At 42.4% G+C, this 17,012-nt stretch overlaps 1 protein-coding gene across 2 annotated transcripts in view; it reads left to right on the forward strand.

Annotated features, from left to right (window-relative positions):
- fibcd1a (fibrinogen C domain containing 1a) overlaps nt 1–17,012 on the forward strand; it is a 128,905-nt gene that overhangs the window by 13,960 nt on the left and 97,933 nt on the right. For both annotated transcript variants that reach the window (XM_070446919.1, XM_024001087.2), the window contains one exon: nt 11,017–11,502. In XM_070446919.1, the coding sequence (XP_070303020.1) occupies nt 11,017–11,502 (486 nt within the window). The remainder of the gene's footprint in view (nt 1–11,016; nt 11,503–17,012) is intronic.

Raw genomic sequence — 17,012 nt, forward strand, 5'->3', positions numbered from 1 at the left:
CAGAGAGAGATGCTATTTGGAGGCTATCAGGCTATTCATATGTCAAGAGATGGTTTTAATAGCTCAGATCACAACTCAGCCTGCAACACTAACACAATAATCCACTTGAGCAATAACCTTGGATTGAGCAATTCTGAGCTGTGGCCCTCTCACTTAAACAGAAAATGCTTGTACTCAGGATGTCTTCAAGTGCATCTTACGGTTTTCTATGTGGAGGGTGTCAGCGGAAGCTAGGGTACGTATTACTGTGAATGAGTGGCATTTCAGACAACCAGCCTATGTGGAGGGAGGCAGAGGGGACGCTAGCTCAGATCTTGGCACCATTAAAAAGAGGCAGGGAAAATAAAGGCATGACCTCTTGTGTGACATGAAGCAGGTGCTGGCTTACTGGTGTACCCATGCTATGGGGTACAGTGGAGGGTCGCACAGGGTCCGATACGTGTCTCATGCTAAAAGCCTGGCACCAATCAAAAACCTTGCCGGCTGGGAATTACGAGGCTGAAGCAGCAAGGCAATTTAATTTCAGTAACTGTACATGCCAAAAAGGCCTGGTTCGAGCACACACACACACACACAGCCACACCACACCACAACACACACACACACACATGCATGGATCACATGCACACAACACAACCACCCACACACACACACACACACACACACACACACACATCACACACACACACACACCACTACACACACACACACATCATCCAACGAACACACCGCAAAAACACCCAACAACACGCTGGTGATATTTATTGGGAGACTCGTGAAGGCGGAGCAGCTCTAAAGGCTATCATTAGCTTGGCACAGCCACAAGGTCGTAAATCTGATTTTAAACCTAACCCTACCTTAACCTTAATCATATACTGCTAACGTAAGCCTAACCCTAACTTAAATTAGACCAAAATCAATTATTTTTCCATGCATTTTTATGATATATAGTACATTTTGCTTGCAGCTGGCCCATCTAGTGGAAAGTTTCCCAACTTTGCCTCCAGGACAAGATTCATCCCCATAAATGTCACCTGCCCACACACCAACACAAAGGAATGCAGTTAGTTTCAGAATGTGTGGCAAGGAATAAGTTAGTCCTAAATATTTCAAACCTAAAAACACTGTTTTTGGGTCAATTCATTCACTAACCTAAACTCACTAATATCTTGTAATGAGTAACATGGAAATTGAGCAAGTTGGGTGACTAAACTGCTTGGTAGTAGCCCTGGATTTTAACTGTCCATGGTCAAAACATGTTGATACACAGTAGCTAAATGGGGAGAAGTCTGTCCATATAAAGTGCTGTTTCTCTGCTTCTTCACAAACAATATCAACAGGAAGGTCCTACAGGCTTAGTTTTGTCGCAACTGTTCAGTTGTGTGTGGTCAGCTGCACAAAGAGAAACCTTGGAAATTTACAATTGGCTCGGAACTGGGCAAGCAACGACTGGCCCATAAATGTACATATAGAGCTAACATTAATAAAATGTACAAATCTTCCATGGCTAAAGTGGAGGTGGGATTGAACTTCATCACTCCTTGTTTTTAAGCAAGTGTTCGACATGCTGAATGCACGAGGTCTGTTTAAACTACTAGCACACAGCTTAGACACCCATGCATACCCACATACCCCCCCCCCCCCCACACACACACACACCACACACACACACACACACACACACACAACACAACACACACACACACACACAACACATCACACTAACACACACCACACACCAACACAACGGAACAGAAAACCAACATACGCACACACGAGCTAGCACACCGCACTCTACACACAGACAGTACATTATAATAATCTGTTGTATGGTGGTATAATACATTTGTATTGTAGATACCGTGCATTAGGAAGTATTCCATACCCTTCAATTTTGGCCACATTTTGGTTACACTTACAAGCCTTATTATAAAATGGGATTAGCATTGTGTGTGTGTGTGTGTGTGTGTGTGTGTGTGTGTGTGTGTGTGTGTGCTCGAACCAGGCCTTTTTGGTATGTACAGTACTGAAATTAAATTGCTGCTGCTTCAGCCTCGTAATTCCCAGCCGGCAAGGTTTTTGATTTGGTGCCAGGCTTTTAGCATGAGACACGTATCCTGGACCCTGTGCGCCCTCCCTGTACCCATAGCATGGGTACACCATTAAGGCCAGCACCCCTGCTCATGTCACACCAGAGGGTCATGGCCTTTATTTTCCCTGCCTCTTTTTAATGGTGCAGAGATCTGAGCTAGMTTCCCCTCTGCCTCCCTCCACATAGGCTGTGTCTGAAATGCCACTCTATTCACAGTATACGTACCCTAGCTTCCGCTCTGACACCCTCCACATAGAAAACCGTAATGCACTTGAAGACATCCTGAGTACAAGCATTTTCTGTTTAAGTGAGGGCCACAGCTCAGAATTGCTCAGATCCAAGGTTATCTGCTCAAGTGGATTATTGTGTGTAGTGTTTCAGGCTGAGTTGTGATCTGGGAGCTATTAAACCATCKCTTGACAATGAATAGCCTGATAGCCTCCCAAATAGCATGGATCAGCATTATGTAGTACAAGCATMTATACTGGCCTTGTGCAGGCGAATACAGTGCCTTCAGAAAGTGTTCATACCCCTTGACTTATTCCACATTTTGTTGTGTTATAGCCTAAATYCAAAATKGATTTAATTATGAAAAACAGAAAACATGTTTTTAGAAATGTRTGCAAATTAATTGAAAATGAAATACATAGATATCTAATTTACATAAGTAGTCACACCCTGAGTCAATACATGTTAGAATCACATTTGGCAACGATTACAGCTATGTGTCTTTCTGGGAAAGTCTTTAAGAGCTTTGCACACCTGGATTGTACAATATTTGCATTATTCTTTAAAAAAATCTTTAAGCTCTGTCAARTTGGTTGTTGATCATTGCTGGACAGCCWTTTTAAAGTCTTGCCATTGATTTTTTAAATCCAATTTAAGTCAAAATGTTAAAAAGGCCAATCATGGACATTAATGTCATCTTGGTAAGTAATTCCAGTGTATATTTGTCTGTTTGTTTTAGGTTATTTTCCTACAGAAGGTGAAATTGTCTTCCAGTGTGTCACGCCCTGACCTGAGATATCTCTGTTTTCTTTATATTTTGGTTAGGTCAGGGTGTGACTAGGGTGGATTACGCTAGTTTTTGTATTGTCTAGGGGTTTTTGTATTGTCTAGGGTTTTTGTATGTCTAGAGTTTTGTAGGTCTAKGTATTTGTATGTTTATGGTGGCCTGATATGGTTCCCAATCAGAGGCAGCTGTTTATTGTTGTCTCTGATTGGGGATCATATTTAGGTAGCCATTTCCCCTTTGGTGTTTGTGGGTTCTTATTCTATGTTTAGTTGCCTGTCTGCACTATGTCATATAGTTTCACGTTTCGTTCGTTTTGTTAGTTTGTTCAGTGTTCTTTCTTTATTTAAGAAGAATGTACGCATACCAGGCTACACCTTGGTCCAATGCATATGACGAACGTGACACAGTGTCTGGTGAAAAGCAGCCTGAACCAGGTTTTCCTCATAGGATTTTGCCTGTGCTTAGCTCTATTCTGTTTCTTTTTATTAAAAAAAAAACTCCCAAGTCCTTGCCGATGACAAGCATACCCATAACATGATGTAGCCACCGTTAAGCTTGAAAATATAAAGAGTTGTACTYAATGATGTGTTGTGTTGGATTTGCCCTAAGCATAACGCTTTGTATTCAGGACATAAAGTTAAGTTCTTTGCCAATTGTTTGCAGTTTTACTTTAGTGAAAACAGGATGCATGTTTTGGAAAAAATGTTCAGTACAGGCTTCCTACTTTTCACTCTGTCATTTACAGTTGAAGTCGGAAGTTTACATACACTCCACAAATTTCTTGTTAACACACTATAGTTTTGGCAAGTCGGTTAGGACATCTACTTTGTGCATGACACAAGTAATTTTTCCAACAATTGTTTAACAAGACAGATTATTTCACTATAATTCACTGTATCACAATTCCAGTGGGTCAGAAGTTTGCATGCACTAAGTTGACTGTGCCTTTAAACAGCTTGAAAAATTCCAGAAAATATTTAAGGGCTTTAGAAGCTTCTGATAGGCTAATTGACATATTTGTGTCAATTGGAGGTGTACCTGTGGATGTATTTCAAGGCCTACCTTCAAACTCAGTGCCTCTTTGCTTGACATCATGGGAAAATCAAAAGAAATCAGCCAAGACCTCAGAAAATTGTAGACCTCCCACAAGTCTGGTTCATCCTTGGGAGCAATTTCCAAACGCCTGAAGGTACCACGTTCATCTGTGCAAACAATAGTACGCAAGTATAAACACCATGGGACCCACGCAGCCGTCATACCGTCAGGAAGGAGACGCGTTTTGTCTCCTAGAGATGAACGTACTTTGGTGCGAAAAGTGCAAATCAATCCCAGAATAACAGGACCTTGTGAAGCAGTGAGAGGAAACAGGTAAAAGTATCTATATCCACAGTAAAACGAGTCCTATATCAACACAATCTGAAAGGCCGCTCAGCAAGGAGAAGCCACTGCTCCAAACCCGCAACATAAAGAAAGCCAGACTACGATTTGCAACTGCACATGGGGGACAGATCGTACTTTTGGTGAAATGTCCTCTGGTCTGATCAAACAAAAATAGAACTGTTTGGCCATTAGATCATTGTTATGTTTGGAGGAAAAAGGGGGAGGCTTGCAAGCCGAAGAACAAATCCCAACCATGAAGCACAGGAGTGGCAGCATCATGTTGTCGGGGTGCTTTGCTGCAAGAGGGACTGGTGCACTTCACAAAATAGATGACATCATGAGGGAGGAAAATTATGTGGATATATTGAAGCAACATCTCAAGACATCAGTCAGGAAGCTCAAGCTTGGTCGCAAAATGGATCTTCCAAATTGACAATGACCCCAAGCATACTTCCAAAGTTGTGGCAAAATGGCTTAATAAGGACAACAAAAGTCAAGTTATTGAAGTGGCCATCACAAAGCCCTGATCTCAATCCTATAGAACATTTGTGGGCTGAACTGAAAAAGCGTGTGCGAGCAAGGAGGCCTACAAACCTGATTCAGTTACACCAGCTCTGTCAGGAGGAAGGGGCCAAAATTCACCCAACTTATTGTGGGAAGCTTGTGTGAAGGCTACCCGTAACGTTTGAACCAAGTTAAACAATTTCAAGGCAATGCTACCAAATACTAATTGAGTGTATGTACATTCTGACCCACTGGAAATGTGATGAAAGAAATAAAAGCTGAAATAAATAATTCTCTCTGTTATTCTGACATTTCATATTATTAAAATAAAGTGGTGATCTTAACTGACCTAAGACAGGGAATTTTTACTCTGATTAAATGTCAGGAATTGTGAAAAACTGAGTTTAAATGTATTTGGCTAAGGTGTATGTAAACTTTGACTCCAACTGTAGGTTAGTATTGTGGAGTAACTACAATGTTGTTGATCCATCCTCAGTTTTCTCCTGTCACGGGCATTAGACTCTGTAACTGTTTTAAAGTCACCATTGGCCTCTTGGTGAAATCCCTGAACGGCTTCTTTCCTCTCCGGAAACTGAGTTAGGAAGGTGCAATTACTAACTTCATGCTCAAAGGGATATTCAATATCTGCTTTTATTTTTTCCCCATCTACCAATAGTTGCTCTTTGTGGTTGAATCTGTGTTTGAAATTCACTGCTCGACTGAGATACAATAACAGATAATTGTATGTGTGGGGTACAGAGATGAAATAGTCGTTAACAAGTCATCTTAAACACTATTATTGCACACAGAGTAAGTCCATGCAACTTATTATGTGACTTGTTCAGAACATTTTCCTCCAGCACTTATTTAGGCTTGCCATAACAAAGGGGTTGAATACTTATTGACTCAAGACATTTCAGCTTTTCATTTTTTATGAATTTGTAAAAAATTCTAAAAACATAATTCCACTTTGACATTATCTGGTGTTGTGTTTAGGCCAGTGACACAGAATCTCAATTTAATCCATTTGAAATTCAGACTGTAACACACCAAAATGTGGAATAAGTCAAGGGGTGTGAAAACTTTCTGAATGCACTTTACACTGCAGCTACCAAAAGCATCTGACTTAATGATCATCTCTAGCGAATGGRATATTAGAGGTCGGTTCRGTTTTGGTTTGATTATTAATGTATTWTTACGGTATTATTTGATTATTATTATTATTATTACGGTCTCATATGGTCTGTGTGTTTATCCGTCTCTGCCCGTGGCCCGAAAGAACAGGTGCAATGTATTATGGTCATTGTAGTTAATTACCACATTTATGCACTGAACTAGGTTGAATATATGCCTAATGAAAAGTACAACTTCCACTCAGCCAAGCGTGCCACATAGTTTTGGACTTAATTTCTAGAGAAAYGGCGTGTTGAGCTCATCCCMAAAAATKACTAAATGGAATTTTAGTAATTGAATCGACATCGGTCAATTAGTTGTTTAACAATCCACCAAAAAACTAAATGTAGTTTAATCGCTCAGCACTACCACTTGGGAAGGTGGACCATATTATCTCCCATAGTATTGATCCCATACATACAGTACCAGTCAAAYGTTTGGAAACACCTACTCATTTCAGGGTTTTTCTACATTGTAGAATAAAAGTGAAGAYATCAAAACTATGAAATAACACATATGGAATCATGTAATAACCAAAAAAGTGTTAAACAAATCTRGATTTTAGATTCTTCAAAGTAGCCAACCTTTGACTTGATAACAGTTTTGTACACTCTTGGCATTCTCTCAACCAGCTTCATGCGGTAGTCACCTGGACATCGTTTAAATTAACAGGTKKACCTTGTTAAAAGTTCATTTGTGGAATTTCTTTCCTTCTTAATGCGTTTGAGCTAATCAGTTGTGTTGTGACAAGGTAGGGGTGGTAAACAGAAGACAGCCCTATTTGGTAAAAGACCACGTCCATATTATGTCAAGAACAGCTCAAATAAACAAAGAAAAACGACAGTCCATCATTACTTTAAGACATGAAGGTCAGTCAATCCGGAAAATGTCAAGAACTTTGAAACTTTCTTCAAATGCAGTCACAAAAACCATCAAGCACTAGGATGAAACTGACTCTCATGAGGACCGCCACAGGAAAAGAACACCCAGAGAGTTACCTCTGCTGCAGAGGATAAGTTCATTAGCGTTACCAGCATCAGAAATTGCAGCCCAAATAAATGCATCACAGTGTTCAAGGAACAGACACATCTCAACATGAACTGTTCAGAGGCAACTGTGTGAATCAGGCCTTCATGATCAAATTGCTGCAAAGAATCAATTTTTGGTTCCAACCGCTGTTRCAACACCACTTCCAGCAGCATCTGGTCTCCCATCCAGGGACTGACCAGGACCAACCCGGCTTAGCTTCAGAAGCAAGCCAGCAGTGGGATGCAAGGTGCTATGMTGCTGTATTTTGCAGCGACATGCCATCCCATCTGGTTTGCAGGCTGTGTAAGGGATATTTGACCAAAAAGGAGAGGGATGGAATGCTGCATCAGATGACCTGGCSTCCACAGTCATTTTACCTCAACCCAATTGAGATGGTTTGGGATGAGTTGGACTGCAGAGTGAAGGAAAAGCAGCCAACAAATGCTTAGCATATGTGGGAACTCCTTCAATACTGTTGGRAAATCATTCCAGGTAAAGCTGGTTGAGAGATTGCCAAGAGTGTGCAAAGCTGTCATCAAGGCAAAGGGTGGCTACTTTGAAGAATCTCAMATTTAAAATATATTTAGATTTGTTTAACACTTTTTTGGTTACTACATGATTCCATGTGTGTTATTTCATAGTTGTGATGTGTTCACTAATTATTCTAYAATGTAGAAAATAGTAAAAATAAAGAAAAACCCTTTAATGAGTTGGTGTGTCCAAACTTYTGACTGGTACTGTATATGACAATAATCTTATGACATGACATAGTTCTAATATTTTTGCCAGTCTCTGTATTCTCATCTGTCCTTAATTCTAAGACTTATTTGAGGTGTAAAAAAATGACAGTAAAATCCACCACAATATTTACACACAAAAAACACAGGTCCTCCTCAAAATGTCCCTTCCTTTGAGGTTAGKCTCAATTCCATTGTGAGTACCTGACGCTTCGCCTTTCACAGTCCAAAGAAGTGATCAGTAGTGCTGTCACCCCCTGTCTCCTGTGTGAGTCAGTAGCAGTGACCTCCCCTAGTCCTGAGGTGTTCAGTGTCACTGCCTGTCTGGGCCCTGTCTGGCTASACTAGGTGAAACAGGAGAGAGGAGAGGAATGAAAAGGAGAGGTGAGGCGGAGTAGAGATAGAAGAAAGGATAGGTGGAGGGATGGAGGAGAGGAATAAGGGGGGCTCATTGTGTTCGACAGCTCACTGCTGGTGCAGCCCATGCCTGTTCTCCCAGTGAGCTTTTCTCTCTGCTGCATGGACGTATAAAAGCTGTTCTCAAATATTGTCTGTGCTCGGCAGAGTGTGCTTTTTCAATCCCAACCTCGGTGCCAAACAGGGCCAGAGGTGGCAGAGATGCCAAGATATGAGCGGCAGCTTTGACGTTGTCGTGTGCCGTGGAGACTAGCAGTGGTACAGCATCAGGACCCTCTCACTCTCTCTGAATGCTGGGCAGACTTGTCTTGCTTTGACGATTCAAGGGCACCACGGCAGAATCGGATATGAGAGGTGACTACTTGCCTCGCTTTCAAATGCCTGTGGAGGAGAGTGCACACAAAGAGATTGATGAGACACACACACACACTCACACACCTCTTATGTGGCTGCTTTGGTGTTGTGTGAAAGGCTGATAATTCTTGCAGACAGGCGGCATTGTTGCTTTGGTGTAACAAATTGATCGGGGACTCTTCCTCTTGTGCAGCATGGCGCAGTAAGCTGGGATCCTTTGTGAACATTAATTGTCTTTAAAATAAATATGACAATGCCTGCAGAGGATGCTGTGGAGGATAGTAAGTAGCTCCACACTCTGTGGAGGGGCCAGGCCAGGCCTTGTTGCTCCACTGCAGCAGTGGCACTAATTCAATGACTGGCTGTATTTCCCATTTCCTCTCTGATGCCGTGCCCAGCGGGCAAAACTGGCACCAATGATGTAATTCTGGCGTCTTTTATGACGTCATGGTCAGGTTGAATGTAAACTGATGAAATGAAAAACACATTCTTAACTGGTAGCAATCTGGTTATCAGATAACAACCGACATCCTTCCCAGATCGTCTTGTTTTTTTCATGATTGACATCGTTACCTGGTTTTAATCCCGTCATTTTACGGCTCTGCAACCAGAAAACCAATTTACAACCACAAAATGATGTCATTATGACATCCCATGTCAAATGTTGTGAGCTGGGTAACTTTATATAGTACATGCATTACTAGGAGGCAGTATATACTGTAGGAGGGAGCAGACATTAATGCTAGGCTCTTGGTAATGCAGTAGTGACAGAGCATGTACAGATGTAGGATCTTAATTTGATCACCTTTTTGTTGATGAGAATTTTCCTGCACTACAGGAAATGCCAACTTGTGGTGTAACTGAGTTTTAAAAAGGCTTGTCAAGGTTCTAATTTCTATTTTGGCATTTCAGTCTTGATCTGCCCTTATAAAAAGGTATCAACCCCTATTAAAATGTCCATTAATTATAATCCACATATTCATTCATATTTCCTTTTGCTGCAAGATTATTTTCCTGCTGTAAAAAACTTGCTCAAATTAAGATCCTACATCTGTAGGCCCCACTCACAAATACAATGCTACTGTATGTCCACTCACTGCAGTAGTGCTGTAGCTGTCAGTATGTAGTGTTTGTAAGAGAATGCACAAGGAAAATGCATGAAAACATCGCTCTGGGATCACATGAGGGAGCAGTCTCTCCTATCAAGTAGAAGCAAATTTAAATGGGATTTGAAAAACAGCAGGAGGGGAACGCTTTTTCCTTGAAAAATAAACTATAAAGCAAGGCATTCAACATGGCAGTGACAGGGGTTCCTGAGCTGTAGTCTTTGCCCCTCGTATCACTTAATTTTTAATTTCACTTATGTCATGATCACGGAAACCCTATTGTAGTTCTTATTTATTTTCATATTCTATGACAATGGATGTCAATGGTATGTTTAGTATATTTAAAAATGTCAGAATTGTCTGTGTGTAAGGATTGTGAGGTTATGTGTCTAGTGGTTAGAGGGCTTTTCTATGAGTATGTGGGTAACAATCTGATTCGTTGAGACAAGGTTGGATCCTAAAGAATGTTTGCACATCTCAATCAACATTTATTCACAAGTTGAAAGGGAAATCATGTACAGTATTTCAGACAATCTATCAAAATGACATTATACAGCACATTTTGTCACAACCTACTGTCAATCTGTGCATTCTATAAGCAGTGGTTTTACTATTTCTCACTTTTTGAAGGCCATACCTGAGATATGTTATTTGTAATTTATAAATCACATATTGATGTCTATGTAATGTATGCACGAAAGTTTGAGTATGTTACACACACTTATCTCATACTAATATTCAGCCTAAGAATCTATCTAGGTACTGTTCCTTCACTGGTGTGTTCTATTCTGGATGCTCATTAGAACCCTTTATAAGGCGTGTATAGATATCAGTATTTAGCCAACCATACTACAAAAGGTTAATAGAATAGAATTACTTTATTTTTCCAGAATGAACTTCAGTTGTGGCAAGTAGTTTAAGATAAAGAAACATATAAACAGCAACATTTACACATGACCAATACAAATGCTGCCACACCAATTTATTCTAATTTAAGAGCTGTGCTATGCAAAATAAAAATAAGTCAGACAATTACATTTTTATTTTAAAAATCGAACTTATAAATGTATAAATTATTTGTGAAGAATCTATGTAGTTCTTATGAAGCCTTGATGGATGCTCTATAAAGCCAGTATAAGTTGTTTATTTAAAGTGGGACCTAATCTAATGCTATTCTCTCCTCTCTGGGTCTCTCTCCTTTCTCCCTAGAGGATGGGCTGTAGCTACTTCCTGTGCACCATCATGCTCTTCGTGGCCGTCCTCCTGGCCGTCACGGCAACGGGTACCATCCTCTTCATGAACCACTACCAAGCCCCGCCCCCCGGCACTAACAACGGCCCCCCACTCATCTCCACCAACCAGGATGAGGGCAACGCCCTGGTGACGGTCGAGCGGGGCGACGGCTCACGCATCAACATTTTCATCGACCCCAACTGCCCCGACTACAACAACAACTTCCTGCGGCTGGAGGGTGTGCAGACTTCGCTGCTCCACTCGCTGACCGACCACGACACAAGCCTAAAGTCAGTGAAGGGCCAGGACCGAGCCTTGCTGGTGAAGTTGGCTGAGGAGGTGGCCAAGCTCTCGGCCCACGCCAGCCAGCTCAGGTTGGAGTACGAATCTCTGAGGCGAGGCCAGGGGAACCTGGGACAAGAGCTCAACACTCTGCAAACGGAGCAAGGCCGACTTATCCAGGTACTCCCACCTTCCCTCAACGCCCCATAGGCCCCAAAGCCCCATTCCTCATCTGACCCCGGGAAAGTGGTAGTTTAATGGTTACTTTGCTTAGTGGTGTCTTTCATCCAAAGTCACTTCCACAACTGTCCCATTTTAGATTTTTCTAGCAGAGTATGTTCTTTACTCAAGTAATCCAGGTTAAGTATTGTGCTCAAGGGCATAACTGCACTATTCTCCACCTGACATTTAGGCCACCAACCTTCTGGTCAACCTTCTGCTAGTTACCATTCACTGCTTGCCTCTACTGCTGCATATGCTCATGAAACTCATACACTCTTGGAAAAAAGGGTTCCAAAAGGGTTCTTCCTCTGTCCTCATAGGAGAATGCTTTTTGGTTCCAGGGAGCACCCTTTTGTACAACCCTTTTGGGGTCCATGTAGATCCCTCTGTAGAAAGCGTCCTACATGGAACCCAAAAGGGCTCTTCCTGCAACATTTACATTTACATTTTAGTCATTTAGCAGACGCTCTTATCCAGAGCGACTTACTGAGTGCATACATTTTATTACATTTTTACATACTGAGACAAGGATATCCCTACCGGCCAAACCCTCCCTAACCCGGACGACGCTATGCCAATTGTGCGTCGCCCCACGGATCTCCCGGTTGCGGCCGGCTGCGACAGAGCCTGGGCGTGAACCCAGCCCAGCCTGGGCGCGAACCCAGAGACTCTGGTTGAGCAGCTAGCACTGCGATGCAGTGCCCTAGACCACTGCGCCACCCGGGAGACAGCCAAAAGGGTTCTTCCTGGAACCAAAAGGGTTCTTCCTGGAACCAAAAGGGTTCTTCCTGGAACCAAAAGGGCTCTTCCTGGAACCAAAAGGGTTCTTCCTGGAACCAAAAGGGCTCTTCCTGGAACCAAAAGGGTTCTTCCTGGAACCAAAAGGGTTCTTCCTGGAACCAAAAGGGTTCTTCCTGCAACCAAAAAAAGGGTTTTCAAAGGGTTCTCCTATGGGGACAGCCGAAGAACCATTTAGGTTCTAGATAGATACAGTGCATTCGGACCTCTTCACTTTTGCCACATTTTGTTAGGTTACAGCCTTATTTTAAAATGTTTTGAATGAAAATAATTCCTCATCAATCTACACACAAAACTCCATAATGACAGAGCAAAAACTGTTTTTTACAGTAGAAACTTTTGCAAATGTATTACCAATAAAAAACATAAATACCTTATTTACATAAGCATCCAGATCCTTTGCTGAGACTAGACATTGAGCTCAGGTGCATCTTGTTTCCATTGATTATCCTTGAGATGTTTCCAGAACTTGATTGGAGTCCACCTGTGGTAAATTCAATTGGATGAATATTATTTGGAAAGGCACACACCTGTCTATATAAGGTCAAAGGAATTGTCCGTAGAGCTCCGAGACAGGATTGTGTCGAGGCACAAATCTGGGGAAAAGTACCAAAAAATGTCTGCAGCATTGAAGGTCCCCAAGAACACAGTGGCCTCCATCATTCATAAATGGAAGAAGTTTGGAACCACCAAGACTCTTCTTAGAGCTGGCCGCCCAGCTAAACTGAGAAAGGCCTTGGTCAGGGAGGTGACCAAGAACCTGACGGTCACTCTGACAGAGCTCCAGAGTTCCTCTGTGGAGATGGGGGAACCTTCCAGAAGGACAACCATCTCTGCAGCACTTCACCAATCAGGCCTTTATAGTAGAGTGGCCAGACAGAAGCCACTCCTCAGTAAAAGGCACATGACTTGGAGTTTGCCAAAAGGCACCTGAAGGACTCTGACCACGATAAACAAGATTCTCTGGTCTGATGAAACTAAGATTGAACTCTTTGGCCTGAATCCCAAGCATCACTTGGTCAATACCATCCCTACGGTGAAGCATGGTGGTGGCAGCATCATGCGGTAGGGATGTTTTTCAGCGGCAGGGACTGGGAGATTAGTCAGGATCAAGGAAAAGATGAATGGAGCAAAGAACAGAGATATTCTTGATGAAAACCTGCTCCAAAGCGCTCAGAACCTCAGACTGGGGCGAAGCTTCACCTTCCAACAGGACAACAACCCAAAGCACACAGCCAAGACAATGCAGGAGTGGCTTCGGGGCAAGTCTCTGAATGGCCTTCAGCGGCCCAGCCAGAGCCCGGACTTGAACCCGATCGAGGATCTGCAGAGAAGAATGGGAGAAACTCCGCAAACACAGGTCTGCCAAGCTTGTAGCGTTATACCCAAGAAGACTTTAGGCTGTAATCGCTGCCAAAGGTGCTTCAACAAAGTACTGAGTAAAGGGTCTGAATACTTATGTAAATGTGATATTTCAGTTTTTGCTTTGTCATTGTGGGGTATTGTGTGTAGATTGATGACACATTTATTTTTAAAATCCATTTTAGAATAAGGCTGTTGTAATGAACACGATGGGAGACAGAGAGCTGGTTTCAAGCGCAGGGCGCATTTGTAAAGGACCACTGGAGGAGGCAGGTAGCTGGGTCCAGGGGCAGGCAAAAGGTCATACACAGGGGGTCCAAAAAGGCAACAGTACACGTAGGGAAAAGGCTAGTAACGTAGTCCGGGAGATCAGGCAATAGGTTAAAGTACAGGCAGGGAATAGGCAAAAGGCGTCGTTAGTAAGGCAGGCAAAAACTATCATACACGGGAGGATTTAAATCACGTGGAAAAACAGCGCTCCGAATAGAAGTGTGTCACAATACAAACAATACCTCACAATGATGGGGTGCAAAGTGAACTAAATAGTGTGTGATAATGACATACAGGTGTGTGATCAGGTGATCAGAAATCAGGTGATTGGGATCTGGAGAGTGAGCTGCATTCAGGGGATCTATGTGTTTGAGAGTGTGAGTTGGAAAGTGGGCTGGAAAGTGAGCTGTGTTCAGGGGATCTACGTGTTTGAGAGTGTGAGTTGGAAGCAGACGTTACAGCTGTAACATAACAAAATGTGGAAAAAGTCAAGGGTTCTGAATACTTTCCGAATGCACTGTATTTACTCTTTACAGGTTTTTGGTTTGAATAATAGCCTGAAAGTTTAAAAACCATGAAAAACAGCCCCAGACCATTATTCTTCCTCCACCAAACTTTACAGTTGGCACTATGCATTGGGGCAGGTAGCGTTCTACTGGCATCCGCCAAACCCAGATTTGTCCGTTGACTGCCAGATGGTGAAACATGATTCATACCACTTTACGGCTGAGCCGTTGTTGCTCCCAGACATTTCCTCTTCAGAATAAAAGCACTTACAGTTGATCGGGGCAGCTCTAGCAGGGCAGAAATTCGACGAACTGACTTGTTGGAAAGGTGGCATCCTATGATGGTGCCAAATTGAAAGTCACTGAGCTCTTCAGTAAGGTCATTCTACTGCCATTGTTTGTCTATGGAGATTGCATGGCTGTGTGCTCGATTTCATACACCTGTCAGAAACGGGTGTGGCTGAAATAGCCGAATCAACTCATTCGAAGGGGTGTCCACATACTTTTGTATATACAGTACTAGTCAAAAGTTTGGACACCTACTCATTCAAGGGTTTTCTTTATTTTTACTGTTTTCTACATTGTAAAATAATAGTGAAGACATCAAAACTATGAAGTAACTATGAAATAACACTTGCAGTAACCAAAAAGGTGTTAAACATATATTTTATATTTGTGATTCTTCAAAGTAGCCACCCTTTGCCTTGATGAAAGCTTTGCACACTCTTGGTATTCTCTCAACCAGCTTCTTGAGGTATTCACCTGGAATGCATTTCAATTAGCAGGCGTGCCTTGATAAAAGTTAATTTGTGGAATTTCTTTCCTTCTGAATGCATTTGAGCCAGTCAGTTGTGTTGTGACAAGGTAAGGGTGGTATACAGAAGTCAGCCCTATTTGGTAAAATACCAAGTCCATATTATGTCAAGAACAGCTCAAATAAGCAAAGAGAAACAACAGTCCACCATTACTTTAAGACATGAAGGTCAGTCAATAGGGAAACATCAAGAACTTTGAAAGTTTCTTCAAGTGCAGTCACAAAAACCATCAAGCGCTATGATGAAACTGGCTCTCATGAGGATTGCCACAGGAAAGGAAGACCCAGAGTTACCTCTGCTGCAGAGGTTAMGTTCATTAGCATTACCAGACTCATAAATTGTAGCCCAAATAAATGCTTAACAGAGTTCAAGTAACAGACTGTCACGTAGAGTAGGCCAGAAGGCTAAACTGGAAAACCTAACTTCTATCAAAATAAAAAGATGGCGGAGCCGCAAAAGTTCTTCTGTGCAAAGGTGTTTATTTACAAGGTGATTCCGGAACAAAAACAACAGTACTGCCATCAAACGTCTACCTTATGGGACAGCTTAAAAACAATGCTGCCCCATCCGCAGCTCGATTCAAAATGCCTCTYCATGAACTGAAAGAGAGGCTCCTTTTGTAGGGCTAGCCCCTCCCCTCAGAACAATTAACMCTAATTAATTAAGCAATTAACTATACAAACCTACATTTTCCATGAACTAAACATACTAAAGGATATACATTGCAACACAGGTTTAAACAATATCACAACATAACATTTACAACATTACATCACTACTGACAGTATCTTTCAATATGCCCATATGCCCATTTACATTAATGAGCCATTTGGGACAGGCACTATAAAGTCAGCCCAATCCCTTAGCTCGGGTCCTTTTCCAGCATACCCRGAAGCTACAGAGATGGAGAGAGAGAGGAACAGAACGAACAAACAAAGCGCTCATCCACAACATTGATAAGTATAATAAATATTGCATATCTTAAATATGAACACTGACAAGTGTTGAAATGTATGTACTAAGAAAGAAGATTAATTTGTGTGTCGACCCACATTGTTTAACTTATCTTATAACGGAGCAGGGAGGAGTGATGAATGTGTGCGTGCGTTAAAGAACCAAATGCTGCTCCCCTTGGGCCAGTACAGCTCCAATTCCACAGCCGAAGCGTCACCTGCACGAGAAACCGCTTCTGAAAATCAGGGGTCTCGAGAACAGGGAATGAGCACAGTCGTTTTTTCAGTATCATGAAGCTTCCTCACACTCCTCAGTCCACTTCACAGGGTTGCTGGCCACCTTTGAAGTGAGGTTGGTCAGAGGGACAGCGATGGTCGAAAACTGCGGAATGATCTCCGGTACCACCTGCCAGACCTAGGAAGGACTTCACCTGTGTCTTGGTTCTGGTTGAGGGCTGTCCTGATGGACTCCACTTTGTCCACCTGAGGCCGAATTTCTCCCTTACCCAGCTGGTAACCCAGGTACTTTGTCTCCTGTTTCACCCACTCACACTTCAGGGAGGTTAAGCGTGAGGCCTGCATCATGGATTCTTCCCCAGGACTCTGCTAAGATGCTGTATGTGCTCCTCCAGGAGTGGCTGTAGATCACCACGTTGTCCAACGTAAGCAGCACAGTAATCGTCACAGTCCTGGAGGACCTTGTCCATCAGCTCTGGAATGTACTAAGACAGAAGTTAATTTGTGTGTCGACCACATTGTTAACT

Source organism: Salvelinus sp. IW2-2015, linkage group LG15, assembly GCF_002910315.2.
Source record: "Salvelinus sp. IW2-2015 linkage group LG15, ASM291031v2, whole genome shotgun sequence".
In the NCBI taxonomy this organism is placed as follows: Eukaryota; Metazoa; Chordata; class Actinopteri; order Salmoniformes; family Salmonidae; genus Salvelinus; species Salvelinus sp. IW2-2015.